The sequence below is a fragment of the Salvelinus fontinalis genome, chromosome 5, assembly GCF_029448725.1.
Source record: "Salvelinus fontinalis isolate EN_2023a chromosome 5, ASM2944872v1, whole genome shotgun sequence".
Taxonomy (NCBI): domain Eukaryota; kingdom Metazoa; phylum Chordata; class Actinopteri; order Salmoniformes; family Salmonidae; genus Salvelinus; species Salvelinus fontinalis.
Window position 1 is genome coordinate 16,547,849 of NC_074669.1, and position 16,073 is coordinate 16,563,921.

General features: G+C 41.7%; 1 protein-coding gene across 2 annotated transcripts in view; it reads right to left on the reverse strand.

Annotated features, from left to right (window-relative positions):
* Window positions 1–701: 701 nt before the first annotated feature.
* The window catches only part of LOC129855214 (peroxisome proliferator-activated receptor alpha-like), a 53,411-nt gene continuing 38,039 nt past the window's right edge, over window positions 702–16,073 (reverse strand). For both annotated transcript variants that reach the window (XM_055922629.1, XM_055922628.1), the window contains exons 5-7: window positions 14,352–14,551; window positions 5,818–6,274; window positions 702–5,610 (exon numbers count right to left, since the gene is read on the reverse strand). In XM_055922629.1, the coding sequence (XP_055778604.1) occupies window positions 5,366–5,610; window positions 5,818–6,274; window positions 14,352–14,551 (902 nt within the window). In that variant the 3' untranslated portion in view covers window positions 702–5,365. The remainder of the gene's footprint in view (window positions 5,611–5,817; window positions 6,275–14,351; window positions 14,552–16,073) is intronic.

A 16,073-nucleotide genomic window follows, 5' to 3' on the forward strand; every position in this document is an offset into this window, starting at 1 on the left:
TGAGAGATGGCACAATTTAAGACATCATTTGCAGTTGTATCTGAAGACCAGCAGATGGAGTCCTCAATCTCAACATCCCATGGCCTCATACATTTACAGGTAACTGCCAAAATAAAGAAAACACTTGAATTGTTTGAGCTTTTATGGTGTGGGGTGTATTGTCCTGGCATGGTTTAGTTCCACTCAACCTCTTAGAGGGCAAGGAAAACGCCAATAAATACACAGCCATTCTGAGTGATTGCTTTCAACCTAGAGTGAAACATTTCTATCCTGATGGGAATGGTCTCTTCCAGGATGACAATGCCCCCATCCACAGGTCGAGTGGTCACTGAATGGTTTGATGAGCATGAAAACGATGTAAACCATATGTCATAGCCGTCTCAGTCACCAGATCTCAACCCAATTGAACACTTATGGGAGATTCTGGAGCGGCGCCTGAGTTTTACACCACCATCAAAAAAACTATTCCTTGTGGAAGAATGATGTCGCATCCCTCCAATATAGTTCAAGACACTTGTAGAATCTATGCCAAGATGCATTGAAGCTGTTCTGGTGGCCCAACGCCCTATTAAAAAGCTTTATGTTGGCGTTTCTGTTTCCTTTATTTTGTCAGTTACCAATATGCAGCCGTCTTTCATTTATTCAGCTCTCACCATCAATCAGATGTTCTTATTTACTTGAAATAGATGGACAATATAACGTTGGATTTTTAAATAATTTTATTTGTCAATCTATTCAAAGTCAACTTGTTTGTTGTTTAAATTACTAGATAAACATTCATCAAACATGTACTTTATTGTTACCAAGCCACAGTATACATAAACAAAGCATCCAAAGACTGTCTCCAGTCTCTTTGCATGACACTAGCCATAAAAACACTGCATCAACTCTTTACTACAAAATACAAACCTTTTCCTATATCTTCTGCACTCATCATTTCTGCAGAGTTGTATTTATTATTATTATTATTATTATTATATGTGTGCTGTATGGCAGGGCACTATAAACTCAGTTGAAAAATAAAAAAAGAAGAACAGTACCTCGCTATGTCCTGAGCTAGTATAAACTAAGGGACACAATATTTTCCCTGATACTTGTCAAAAGTCCCTTGTCAATTCAACACAAAACAATATAGATCCTTAAGGGTAGCAGACATCTTCAATTTACCAATCACATAACTTCTCCTCTGGGTTTTTGCTCTAGTGTTTGAACCCTTATATAATCTTGTTTGTATTTACACTATTGCAAGAGAGCGACCTCTCTAATGTGGAGGAATGTAATTCCAAACAGTCGTTATGTTCTACAGATTCAACAATGGTCTGTCTGCCTATCACAATTTTGAAACCTTCCCTAATTCTGTCATGACGCCATATCCTCTCTTTGTGTATCCCTGTACTGTGTAGTATCATATCCATACCAGTAGCTTCTGGCTGGGGACACAGAACTGTGGGCAGCTTTACTTTACTCGATTGTGTCTAGTGTTGTATGTCATAGGTTAAGGCACGGGTTGAGTGTAATCCCTAATGTGTTCTGTTCACCTTGTGATTCTAGAATCTAGTGGACTAAAGCAGCGTTGCATTCTGCAGAGGTCTGACAATCCAGAGCAATAGATATTGTAGAACTGCCATTACAGGCAGCTTGAAATTCAGTCATCTAACATATGGCATGATTATAATTAAGTAAGTTAGAACACAGCAGCGAGTGATACAGCGGAAGCATGTTAATTAAGCAATAAGGCCAGAGGGGGTGTGGTATATGGCCAATATACCATGGCTAAGAGATGTTCCAATGCGCAACGCGGAGTGCCTGGATACAGCCCTTAGCCGTGGTATATTGGCCATATACCACAAACCCCAGAGGTGCCTTATTGCTATTATAAACTGGTTACCAACGTAATTAGGGCAGTAAAAATACATGTTTTGTCATCATACCCGTGGTATATGGTCTGATATATCAGCCAATCAGCATTCAGGGCTCGAAACACCCAGTTTCTAATAAACAATATACTGCATCTTTACTGCATTTAGCTGTAATGAAATCACTGTTCATTGTGGACAAGTTATGAGTGCGTAATGTTCTATATACTGTACATGTATCAAAACAGAGAAGGGATATAGTACGGCCACAAAAACAACAAACCGTTTGGCTTGAAGAACATAATGAGGCAGTTATGGAGCATTTATGTTCTGAATAGTGAAATTACGCCCCAATCATCCCCTTTATTACCTAATCTTCCACCTGAGACCATAGCATAGAAGGAAACCTGCAGTATTGATGTAGGATCTGTGCCATGATAGCTTATTACCAGTCTTAACACTGATGATTTACTTATGCATGTTCAAGACAAATACTATATCCAGATCATGTTGTTGAGTGAAAATATAGTGTCAATTACCCATGAAAGGTTTTGCGTTCAAGTCTTGATATTTGCTTTGAGTGCTTTTAGTATCCCTACAGCAAAGCACAGCACATAGAGAACATGTTAACTCTCTCTAGTGTGGGAATTAACCAAACGAATGTCCCCATTGGGAATCACATCTATGGTTGTATCACCAGATACTTAGCTATTCCATTTACATTGCATTTTTCAACCTAGTTATTCAACGAAAAATTTCTGATATACTCATTTTTATATATATATATATATATATATATATATATATATATATATATATATATATATATATATATATATATATATATATATATGTACATATGTTTATATATATGTATATATATGCTTTAGTATAAAAATATGATCCAACTCAATTATAACATTGTCAAATTAGGTAGCGCTTAATCAAAAACATACCTACATTTCTGTACCATTTAAAACATTGAAAAGTATTTACCAGACAAAAAGGAATACAAAACATACCCAATAATAGTTAGTATCTTGCATACCTCTGGTTATAGTTGGGGCAAGCAATCACATAATCACTGAATCTATGTACAAAGCATTAATACAACGTGGTGCAGAGAGTGAAGCTAGGTCCATTACACCCCCAAAAAACATTGATTCATGAGAATTTGCTACGGTAAGCAAAGAACAAAATACATTCCCTCACAGAAAATACACACACGCACTGTATATCCTTTCCATCAGAAAAGCATGCACACATGAAGGATTATTTCATTCTGTCTTTGAAACATTCCCAACAGTTCTGTGAAGGATTGATGGCTGGTTTGATGAGGCAGTTTTAGTATTTAATCTCTACTAGACTAAAACAACCAGGTGTAAATAGTAACAAAATACCCACAGACAGACAGACAGACAGACAGACAGACAGACAGACAGACAGACAGACAGACAGACAGACAGACAGACAGACAGACAGAGAGAGAGAGAGAGAGAGAGAGAGAGAGAGAGAGAGAGAGAGAGAGAGAGAGAGAGAGAGATCTTGTTAATGGCTTAAAATGCTGTAAATCTGCTCTCAATCTGCCTTTGTTAAGGTTTTAATATAGTTTGAAGTCATATTAGCCCTTTAATACCAGTATACAAAACAAGATGGAGTGCCAAATATTACAGTTTATAAAAGAGTCTCATATCATATCTCGTAAGCACACTGTGCGCTTTAGTGTTGCGTTGTGGGTGCATTTACACAGTGAATTTCTGATTGGTAATTTCCAAATTTTGAAATCAGTCTGTTTTGAATGAAATCACACCACTTACAAACAAATGTCCTGATGGAGCCATGTTCTGACTGGTGGGGGCAACACTATTGACACGGTAGTTTGTTTACTTTTGTTTGTGAAAGTATTGAAAATGAAAAATATTTGTAATCATTGAGCTTTACCTTGGTTTTATAAAATGAATATAATGCACACCAAAGCCTCCATGTTAGAGTTTGGTCTAGATAGGAGAGGAAAATGAGATGAAGGGCACGGTATGTGAAAACCATCACTAAAAAGCACATAGTGAATTCGCGGTTGAAATATGACTGATGAGTAACTGACGTTTGAACAATGGAGACCTGTGGCATCCAATAATGTGTCCCTCCAACTGAGGCTGTGGGTCTTTGCCCAAAAGAGCAAAAGACTAAAAACTCAGTGGGATATAGGGGGAGCACTTTCTGAAACTCTGTAGCCTCATTCATGATAACATTAGCAAATATGCAAATGTTAAATGAACAATTATAGCTAAAGTCGTTTTTTCCCCCCGGAGGAATTCAAATTTCTAAGACATGATAAGTTATAGCCTAAGCAGGAGCAAGAGCTTGAAAACACACAGGAGAGGTTTCCCAAAATGAATTTAGCAATATGTTATATTTACTTGTACTGTGAGTTGAATTTTGAGCCGCTGCAGCCACATCTGAGGGACAGTAACCTGGTACAGTGTGATGTATTAGGAAACTGAATATAGGAGAGATACACACACCGGCAGCGAGAGAGACAGACACTCATGAGGACCTCATTGACCATGCAACCCCATAACCTCACTGGGGGAGAACATCCAATCGCTGAAAAGCTGCCTTACTGTGAGACACAGTCACTCACATCTGAAGTCTGTATTCGCCATTGAATTCGCTTGGGTGTCTTTACTGCAAAATAGTTGTGCAACATTATCATTCTTTTCTCTCACTCTGAAGTTCGTTACAAAATGACATAGTTATAAAGATACTGCTGGAGTGGTGATTCTGTCGATACGTCCTGCTGTTCATCACTCAAGGGCCTGATTAGGTCAGAGATGTGTGTACCGTATAGGAAAGGGATCCCCTCTAGCAGGGACTCTGGTGGCTATAGTCTGACTGAATCATATGCTGCATTTAGACAGGCAGCCCAATTCTGATCTTTTTCCCACTAATTGGTCTTTTGACCAGTCACATCAGATCTTTTCATATCAGATCTTTTTCAGAGGTGATCTGATTGGTCAAAAGACCAATTAGTGAAAAAAATATCAGAATTGGGCTGCCTGTCTAAACACAGCCACTGTTATCTAAACAAGCAATTGATTATTTGAGCCGTGTATTTCTTTCTGATGTTGGCCAAAGGTGTCTAAACCCAGCCCAATGCATGTTCTCTAGTTAGGACAAACACTGGAACAAGACACTCAATTCAGCTTCACATTGCCCGTCCACACAGGTAATATGGCCCTATAGGTTCCTGTGGGAGTAGTGGACCCCACTACAGGTGCCCAGAATATAGTCCTATTGTCCTGTCCGGTCCTGTCTGAAAGATGAGCAACCCTGCATCTGGGGGTCCAGTGGTTCAAACCTTTCATTGTAGGACTATTCAGAGAGACTGTTCACGCATGTGTCCCCAAAATGGAGGGCAACCTCCTTTCTAGACTCAGTACATGTCCCCAAAATGGAGGGTGAGGTGGGTGTGTGACCCAGCCCCCACCCTCCTCTCTGGGCTCAGTATCTCAGTACATGTCTCTGTAGATCTCTTGCAGCAGGGGGTGGAGCGACATGTCCTCTGTTTTCTTGATCTCCTGGACCAACTGAGCGTGCTCGGTGACCAGCTGCCGGAGGTCGGACAGTTTCTGCAGCAGCTTGGGGAAGAGGAAGGTGTCGTCTGGGTGGTTGGCCAGCAGGTGGAGCCGCAGCACCTGAACAATGTTCTCCTGCATGCGCTCAATGTGGCCAACGTTCACCAGGCCGGGACGGTCTGAGGGAGAGGAAAGAGGACAGCAAAATTAGAGAAAGAAGGTGGATTATGCCAATCCAAGAAGAGACATTATGATTGGCATAGAGCTGAAGAGCAAATCCATCAAGAAGATAAGTAATAACACTAGTAATTAACTACCAATTAGTGGTAACTACCAATTAGTGGTCATTAACCCCAGATCCCAGCCTCTACCTCTCTCTCTCTTACCTCCGCAGCAGATGATGGCGGCCACAAACAGGGCCAGGTCACTGTCATCCAGCTCCAGCCCGTTGAACTTCATGGCGAACTGGAACTTGGGTTCCATCATGTCGCTGAAGGGCCTCCTCAGACTCTTGAGAAACTCCCTGGTGATAAAGCCCGATCCGTAGGCCACCAGGAGGCCGTCCTTGTTCATACATGAGGCCAGCAGGGCGAACAGCGCCTCGTACACTCCATACTTCAGCAGAGTCACCTGGTCGTTCAGGTCCAGGCTGGAGAAGCCGGGGACAGACTTGGCGAACTCAGTCAGCTCTGTGACCGTCTCCACGGAGGTGCACTGGCAGCAGTGGAAGATGCGTACCTCAGCCTCCTTCTCCAGCAGATGGCCCCCAGCCGGGCCCACCATCTTGGCAACGAGGGTCTGCTCTGCCAGCTGAAGGGTATCCATGTCGTGGATGACAAATGGCTGCAGGGGCATGAAGGGAGACAGGGTGGTGAGGAGACATACATTTTGTTTGAGCTAAAGCACGGATCTTCCACGCTCCGGATTGAATCTAGGCCATAGTCTGTAGTCATGTGTAATGAATGACAGCCCATTATGTAGCAATGTTGGTAGATAGGAATGGCCCTATTTCAAACAGTTGCCCCTAAAATGACCCGGTGGAAAAGGTAGGTATTTGCAATATTACTACTACTAGAGTGAGGAACCATATGTTACAAAAACAGTCCTGCCTACATGTAGGGATAGATAGCCTATATAACATTTACTGACAGAAAGGAAATATGTTATTTCAGGAAGTTTAAATCCTTATTGTGACATATTCGGAGCCCTGTCCTTGGCCCTAGAGTAAGTTAAGAACTCCTCCGTCTCAAAACCTAAAATGTATTTTATTGCCATTATGAATCTGGCGAGGTTAACTTGTTTCTACTGAAATATGTTTAGGGACAGGGCAAACAGGGTCTAGATTAGCTGTGATGTCCTACACTGTAGCAAAACAAACAACAGGTAAATCTAATATACAGTAATCACGTGTGTACCCTTAGACACGGAGCCATGTCTTACAAAAACACTGCTGCCTGTGTTTCCTCAACAAGCACTGCAAAGACACCAACTCAACATGTTTCCAACAGGAAATACACAAAGACTGTGTTTACTTAAATGAACTCAACAGTTATCTAACTCTACTTTGCAACGGGTTAAAAAAGAACACGTTTGTTTTTAGAGTGTAAGGCTGCTAAACAACTGTCTCTGGGTCACTGTTTTGGTGGGGCTGTTTTGGAAGTAGGCTACATTACCAGAGATGCAGTGGTGAAAGTTCCCACAGACGCCAATCCAGAACTTGCTCCTGTATATCAAACCCAGAGCTCTGATACGTTAATGCTGCGCAATCCATAAACTACATGCTACACACAGTTTACTCAACTCACAATATGATACGCTCCCAACATTTGACTGGCAATGCATGCCAAAATAGTATTGTTGATGGTGGCAACTGGGTGAAAGCCAGAGCCGCTTGATCAACAACAGAAAATGTGTTCAATCTGTGCATACTGTATGCAGAAGGCATACACTGGAAAAAGAATGAACAAGTATTCAACGTATAATTGTGAGGCAACAAGCTGCAATAGGATTGTGTTTGCTCAACATTTGGGAATATTGCTGAACCAATATACAGTTGAGTGAACAAACTTTAACACATTAGCTCCAATTCTTGCCCATTTGAAGTCCACTCAACTCACAGAATAATGCTGATTAAACAATTGATTGCGTTTGCTTTTCTTTTACTGTGTACTGGAGTGTTTGGGTAAATTGAGACATTTTTTACATTCAGCATCACTCTGTCAAGGGAAATATAGTATTTTTTTATAAAATAGATATCTATATACACTGAGTGTACAAAAGATTTCCATGACAAAGCTATGATCACTTATTGATGTAACTTGTTAAATCCACTTCAATCAGTGTAGAAGAAGGGGAGGAGACAAGTTAAAGAAGGATTTTTAAGCCTTGAGACAATTGAGACATGGATTGTGTGTGTGCCATTCAGAAGATGAAAGGTCAAGACAAAATACTTAAGTGGCTTTGAATGGGGTATGATAGTAGGTGCCAGGCACACTGGTTTGAGTGTGTCGAGAACTTCAACGCTCCTGGGTTGTTCATGCTCAACAGTTTCCTGTGTGTATCAAGAATGGTCCACCACCTGGACAACCAGCCAACTTGACACAACTGTGGGAAGCAAAGAAGTCAACATGGGCCAGCATCCCTGTGGAACACTTTCGACACCTTGTAGAGTCCATGCCCCAACGAATTGAGGCTGTTCTGAGTGCAAAAGGGGTGTAAAAAAACTTTTTATTACACTTTTAACATAGGCCAGGCCCTGTTGTTACCTCATATCCCTGCAATAATGCCTTGCATTACGCCTGGTAAGAAAACACTTTAATTTGCTTAACTTGCCATTGGCTACAACATTGTCCAAATTTTCTCCATGGTCATTGGCTCAACTAACCCCAAGGCTCAATTTACCCCAAGGCAAACCTTTTAACTATATTAGCTCACACAGCTACAGGGATAAACTTTCATGCTAGGTTTATGACCTCATATTGAAGTTTATTAAGACCCCAACTGATGTATAGAACTATCTTAAAATGATCTACTTTGGTTTAGATCACCACCAACTGAATTTGGCTCTGCCCGGAGTATCCCTGAAGTACCCTTCATGTGCATTTTACCAGTATGTCTATGGTCTCATGAGTCTTCTCAAGTACACCCAGCTGATAGGCCAAGTACCCCCAGGGGTCCTAGTGGTTTAGATACAAGCATCATCAAACCTCTAACACAATAAATTAATTTGACTTGGCGAAAATCAGTTTTTTGGACCTAACTTTCTTATCACTTTTTCAATGTGGTTTCTTCCTCCACAGACTCCATGAAATTATGACCTCTTCCTAAATATTTGGTCACATGATTAATTTTGTGTACAGTGCATTTGGACCCCTTCCCTTTTTCCAAATGTTGTTACATTACAGCCTTATTCTAAAATTGATTAAATAAATAATGTCCCTCATCAATCTACACACAATACCCCATAATGACAAAGCAGTTAAAACATTTTTTTTGAAAATGTATTAAAAATACAAAACAGATATACCTTATTTACATAAGTATTCAGACCCTTTGTTATGAGACTCGAAATTGAGCTCAGGTACATCCATGTTTCCATTGACCATCCTTGAGATGTTTCTACAACTTGATTGGAGTCCACCCGTGATAAAGTCAATTGATTGGACATGATTTGGAAAGGTACACACCTGTCTATATAAGGTCCCACAGTTGACAGTGCATGCCAGAGCAAAAACCAAGCCATGAGGTCTAAGGAAATGTCCTTAGAGCTCTGAGACAGATCTGGGGAAGGGTATCAAAACATTTATGCAGCATTGAAGGTTCCCAAGAACACTGTGGCCTCTGTCATTCTTAAATGGAAGAAGTTTGGACCCACCAAGACTATTCCTAGATCTAGCCACCCGCCAAACTGAGCATTCGGAGGAGAAGGGCCTTGGTCAGGGAGGTGACCAACAACCCGATGGTCACTCTGACAGAGCTCCAGAGTTCCTCTGTGGAGATGGGAGAACCTTCCAGAAGGACAACCATCTCTGCAGCACTCCACCAATCAGGCCTTTATGGTAGAGTGGCCAGATGGAAGCCACACACATGACATCCTGCTTGGAGTTTTGCAAAAGGCACCTAAAGAACTCCCAGACCATGAGAAACAAGATTCTCTGGTCTGATGAAACCAAGATTGAACTATTTGGCCTGAATACCTAGCGTCACATCTGGAGGAAACCTGGCACCATCCCTACGGTGAAGCATGGTGGTAGCATCATCATGCTGTGGGTATGTTTTTCAGCAGCAGGGACTGGGAGACTAGTCAGTAGAGATCCTTGATGAAAATCTTCTCCAGAGCGCTCAGGACCTCAGACTGGGGCGAAGGTTCAACTTCCAACAGGACAGTGACCGTCAACATACAGCCAAGACAACACAGGAGTCTCTAAATGTCTCTAAATGTCCTGAATAAATGGGTCTGAATACTTTATGAATGCACTGTATGTCTTCCTACAAACAAGGGTGGCTCAACTTACCCCTTGGGCTCAACTTAACCCACTCTCCCCCCAAGGCATTACTAAAGGCTATGCTAAAGGCTATGCTAAAGCTAAGCTGAGTGTCTATCCATTCAGTGTAGTTGGTCCACAGTTTCTGCTCACTGTTTACAACACTGTGATACCATGAGCTCATTGGGAAACCTGGAGAAGATCAAACCATGCTCTTAGCTGCTTGGACTGAATCACTTCTAACAACTGGACTAGACTATCATTAACTCCAGTAACTAGTAACTGGACTAGACTACTGAACTCTAAGTGGATACTCAAGGGATAATGCCAGAGAAGCCGGTGTTTGCAAGATATATTGGCACGCCGGCAAACAGTGGCAGCTCTACTTCTAGCTCCTAAGCAACTTTGCTGTATTTTGTTTTTTTGGTGTGTAATTTCTTACATTATAAGCCCAGAACGTTTAAAAAAATATTACATACAGCCGGAAATAACTTTTGGATATCAGAGTGGTGGTAACTCATCAGCATTACGGCCAGGAATACGACTTTCCTGAATTGGATCCTTTACTTGTATCCCCCAGGGCAATTGAACTTATCCCAGAGGCTGCTCCAAGACGTTGCCGGAAGAGAAGAGGTATTCGGAGTGGACTTCTAGTCCGACTCAGGAGGAGGGCACACCATCCACCGCTTCCGAGTGTATTACTCGCTAATGTTCAGTCTCTGGACAAGTAAGTCGACGAGATCAGGGCAAGTATCTCCTTCCAGAGAGACATAATGGACTGTAACATACTCTGTTTCATGGAATCATGGCTCTCTCGGGATATACTGTTCCCGTCCATGCAGACAGGAGTAAAGAACTTTCCAGGAAGAAGAAAGGCAGGGGTGTATGTTTCATGGTTAACTACTCATGGTGTGATTGTGATAACATACAGAAACTGTACATTCCCCCTCAAGCCGATACCACAACAGCCAGGCCCTACCCTGCACTCCCTTCGGCAAATCAGATCACTACTCCATTTTGCTCCTCCCTTCCTATAGGCAGAAACTCAAACAGGAAGTACCCATGCTAAGGTCTATTCAACACTGGTCTGACCAATCAGAATCCATCCTTCGAGATTGTTTTGATCACAAGGACTCTGATATGTTCTGGGTAGCCTATGAGAATAACATTGACGTTTACACGGACACGGTGACTGAGTTAATCAGGAAGTGTATAGGGGATGTTGTTCCCAAGGTGACTATTAAAGCCTACAGGAGGACACTGTTGTTCAGAGGAGCTAGCCAACAACACAGCTAAAACAATCACTTCAAATTTAAACTGGAAAGACTGCAAACTAGCTGCACTTTGTTTATTTGGAACTTTTTTCAATTTACATTTCTTTGTACATACAGTTGAAGTCGAAGGTTTACATACACCTTAGCCAAATATATTTAAACTCAGTTTTTCACAATTCCTGACATTTAATCCGAGTAAAGATTCCCTGTTTTAGGTCAGTTAGGATCAACCACTTTGTTTTAAGAATGTGAAATGTCAGATTAATAGTAGAGAGAATGATTTATTTCAGCTTTTATTTCTTTCATCACATTCCCAGTGGGTCAGAAGTTTACATACACTCAATTAGTATTTGGTAGCATTGCCTTTAAATTGTTTAACTTGGGTCAAACGTTTCGAGTAGCCTTCCACAAGCTTCCCACAATCAGTTGGGTGAATTTTGGCCCATTCCTCCTGATAGACCTGGTGTAACTGAGTCAGGTTTGTAGGCCTCCTTGCTTCTTACGTCTTCCCCTGGATGTCAGTACGTGATGACGCTTTGAATGGAGTCGATTGCGCAATCAGTGCCTCTATAAATCACCAAATACCGGAAGTAACTTCCTTTGGCTGCCTGCGCCTGACGCACGAAGGACGTCGGACTCGCCTCCTTCCAACCTTTTGTTTAGCCAGTAATATTTCTCCGGTCATGTTTTTACTCGTTATAGGTGTTAACAACATCATAAGGTAGTTAATTTGAACCGTTTTATAGCAATTTATATCCGTTTAGTGCGATTTTGAGGCATTTCTTTCTGAGACACTTTGAACCGCTGGGCACGTTTCCAGTTCATGCCCGACGTTAGTGGGCATTTCCACATGGCAAGAGGACAGCTTTCGACCAAAAGACGATTAGACCCAAGAAAGGATTCATTGCCCAAGATTCTGATGGAAGAACAGCTCAAAGTAAGAACAATTTATTATGATAAATCGTGTTTCTGTCGAAAAATGTGAAACGCTTATGCCGCCATTTTGTTAGGTGTAGCTTCGCTTGGCGCAACCTGTATTGAAAAGTAAGGATAATTTAAAAAATGTAATTCAGCGATTGTATTAAGAATTAAATTGTCTATCAATCGCTGTCCACCCTGTATTTTTTTGTCAAGTTTATGAGTATTTATGTATAAGACTAGATCACTGTCTAATATGGCGCACAACATTTTCTGACCAGCTGGGCTACTTTTATCATTGTCTAACCATGATTTTGGTGGCTAAATATGCACATTTTCGAACAAACTCTATATGTATGTTGTAATCTGATGTTACAGGAGTGTCATCTGAAGAATTCTGAGAAGGTTAGTGAAAAAATTAATACATTTTGGCGATGATTACGTTATCGCTCTCTTTGGCTAGAATCAATGCTCTGGTAACGTTTGCACATGTGGTATGCTAATATAACGATTTATTGTGTTTTCGCTGTAAGACACTTAGAAAATCTGAAATGTTGTCTGAATTCACAAGATCTGTTTCTTTCCATTGCTGTGAGCTGTGTATTTTTAAGAAATGTTTTATGATTAGTAATTAGGTAATACACGTTGCTCTGTATTTTTTCTAGTCGAGTTGTGATGGTGGGTGCAATTGTAAACTATGATTTATACCTGAAATATGCACATTTTTCTAACAAAACCTATCCTATACCATAAATATGTTATCAGACTGTCATCTGATGAGGTTTTTTCTTGGTTAGTGGCTATCAATATCTTTATTTGGCCAAATTGGTGATAGCTACTGGTGTTGAGAAAAAATGGTGGACAAAGAAAAATGGTGTCTTTTGCTAACGTGGTTAGCTAATAGATTTACATATTTTGTCTTCCCTGTAAAACATTTAAAATCTGAAATGGTGGCTTTATTCACAAGATCTGTATCTTTCATTAGGTGTCTTGGACTTGTGATTTAATGATATTTAGATGCTACTTTTTAATTGTGACGCTATGCTAGCGATGCTACTCAGTGTGGGGGGGGTGGGGGGTGCTCCCGGACCCGTGAAAGGTTAAGCATGTCCCAATTTAGGTCACCTAACAGTACGAACTCTGAAGATAGATGGGGGCGATCAATTCACATATGGTGTCCAGGGCACAGCTGGGGGCTGAAGGGGGTCTATAACAAGCGGCAATGGTGAGAGACTTGTTTCTGGAAAGGTGGATTTTTAAAAGTAGAAGCTCAAATTGTTTTGGCACAGACCTGGATAGTATGACAGAACTCTGTATGCTATCTCTGCAGTAGATTGCAACTCCGCCCACTTTAGCAGTTCTATCTTGTCGGAAAATGTTATAGTTAGGGATGGGAATTTCAGGATTTTTGATGGCCTTCCTTAAGCCAGGATTCAGACACGGCTAGGACATCCGGATTGGCGGAGTGTGATAAAGCAGTGAATAAAACAAACTTAGGGAGGAGGCTTCTAATGTTAACATGCATGAAACTGAACCACTGAACAGAGGAACTACAGACTCACCACTGAACTACAGTAACAGTTTGGTCTGTGTTACATGTGGATGTGTGTTTCAACTGACCTGTGACCTCTGACCTCTTACTGACTGAACCCTTTCTGACATCTTCTTTATGACCCTTGCCACACCTACACCCATCGATGATGGAATTCACCAATTCACCAGAAACATAACCCTTATCCCACCCATATAGTCTACTCTTGGAGTCCACAGATCTAAGGGCATAATCTTTAAAGAAAGATGGAGGGAGTGGTTTCCAAACACTGTTAATAATGGTCCTTTATGAGTCAGGGTCATCTTCATAAAGTATAGTCAGACAGATGTGTCCTAGAAATGTAATTCTGTCGTTGCATGATTCTTTGGCTCCTATCGGGTAGTTGTTGCCAGGTTATATTGACACATAAGAACTGTTTGATTGCCCATTTCATCACATTTAAACTGGATCCAAATGCAGCCTACACACTCCAAAGGGAATCATTCAAAATATAATATTGGACCCTTTTGGTTGCACTAAAAAGACATGGTGTAATCATTAGGGTTGGAAGAAATAGTATGGCATTTCCAATATTTGAATTATTCCCTTTGGACAGTGAGTTTCAGTTTGGTCCAAAATGCTCACATGCATGCAAGCAAGCCCCGACCCCCCCCCCCCCCCCCCCCCCCCCCACTTCCACACACTGCTCTTACTGGAGTGCTGGTCTTTCCGGTGAGGATGGTGCGGGCTTTGGCCTTGTTCATGTTGAAGTTTTTGAGGTAGGCCTCATAGATGTGCCTGGCCAGGGTCTTCTGGTCGGCCTGCTCGGGGTCCTCCACCTCCCTGTCCCCCGTCTGGATCTCTGCCTTCAGCTTCAGCTTCTCTGACTGGGGCATCCGACCAAAACGGATCGCTAAACAGAGAGCAGAGAGGAGATTGCACAGAGGAGAGGAAGAAAACACATTAGGTGCAGCATGGCAGTGAGGAATACGTCTCATTTTTATTTAATTAAACTGCAACGGACAAAGATGTATCTGTTGTATCTGCTGAGACAGATATGCAGACGCATGCCAATTGTACGGTATATTGTTTATCAAATCAACATAAGAAAGATATGGAGGTTCAAGACAATTGAGTACTGTTTGCCAAATCATGAACACTGTTGTTTTAGGTTTTCTAGATATCAAGACAGGTTATGGATCCCTGGAGACATGAGTTTAATGTCCTGTATGTTTCAGGAACAGTTGAGAGAATTGGGGGCAGGATGAGGGCTAGTTGAGGATTAATGTGTTAGCACGGTAAAGAAAAAGGGACAAATCAGGTAGCTAGTGTGCGTGTGCGTGTGTGTGTGACTCTGATCCTAAGTGTCTAGCTAATCAGATTACAGTTGCACTACCAATAACCCCTTCCCTCTGTGTGTGTGTCACACACACACACACACACACACACACACACACACACACACACACACACACACACACACACACACACACACACACACACACACACACACACACACACACACACACACACACACACACACACACAACAGCAGGTGCACCTATTACATATATTTATGGTACTCTAAAGGGATACAGCTGGGCTCAGATTTCACTGGCTTCTATAGCACAAATGTGTTCTATTGTGATTAACCACACCACACACACACACACATTCACTGACCGGTAAAATACAGTAAAACAAGCCGGTGTTCAGAATGGGGCCATATTAGATTACATTACTGTATAAGTGAATGGTTCCTCTAAACCTGGCAGATCCCTGGGAAGGATGGCAAACCTGGGTTCAAATACTATTCAACATCATTTCAAATACTTCGCTTGGGCTCGATTGAGCTTACCTGGCAGACTAAAGCAAACGCTTAAAGTATTTGAAACATTTAAATAGTAGTTGAACCCACGTCAAGAGGATGGGGATCCTGAGGCAGCAGCCAACTGTCATTAGAGAAAGAGGAAGTGAGAGATGCTCTGAGTGGGGCCCAGGAGACTCGGGATAAGAACATCAGACTAAGCGGAGGATGAGAGGATGAGTCTCTGACTCACTAAAGCAGAGCACAGAGACGGTGTGGGACAACAATCTGTCAGAACGTCTGCCAAACAAACAACAACCAACCCAATCTATGCTGCTGAAAGGCTTAAGGAGCAGGGAGGCATTTATAACGTCTCTTCTGGAGTGCTGTAGTCCTGCTGGCCATCAGGCAAACAAAAGTCTACCAAGGCAAGAGTGACTACCAGAATAAATTGCACACAGAACTCAGACTTTTGTGCAAATCTTCCATTGAAATCCATGCATGATTTATGCAAAAGGGGGAGAGCGAGAGAAAAGGGGGGGTCTAAAGCCTCAGTGTATCAGGTTCTATATGTTCTATGACCCTCTCCCATGTCATTCTCCTGTATACTGTTACATTTAGGTAACAT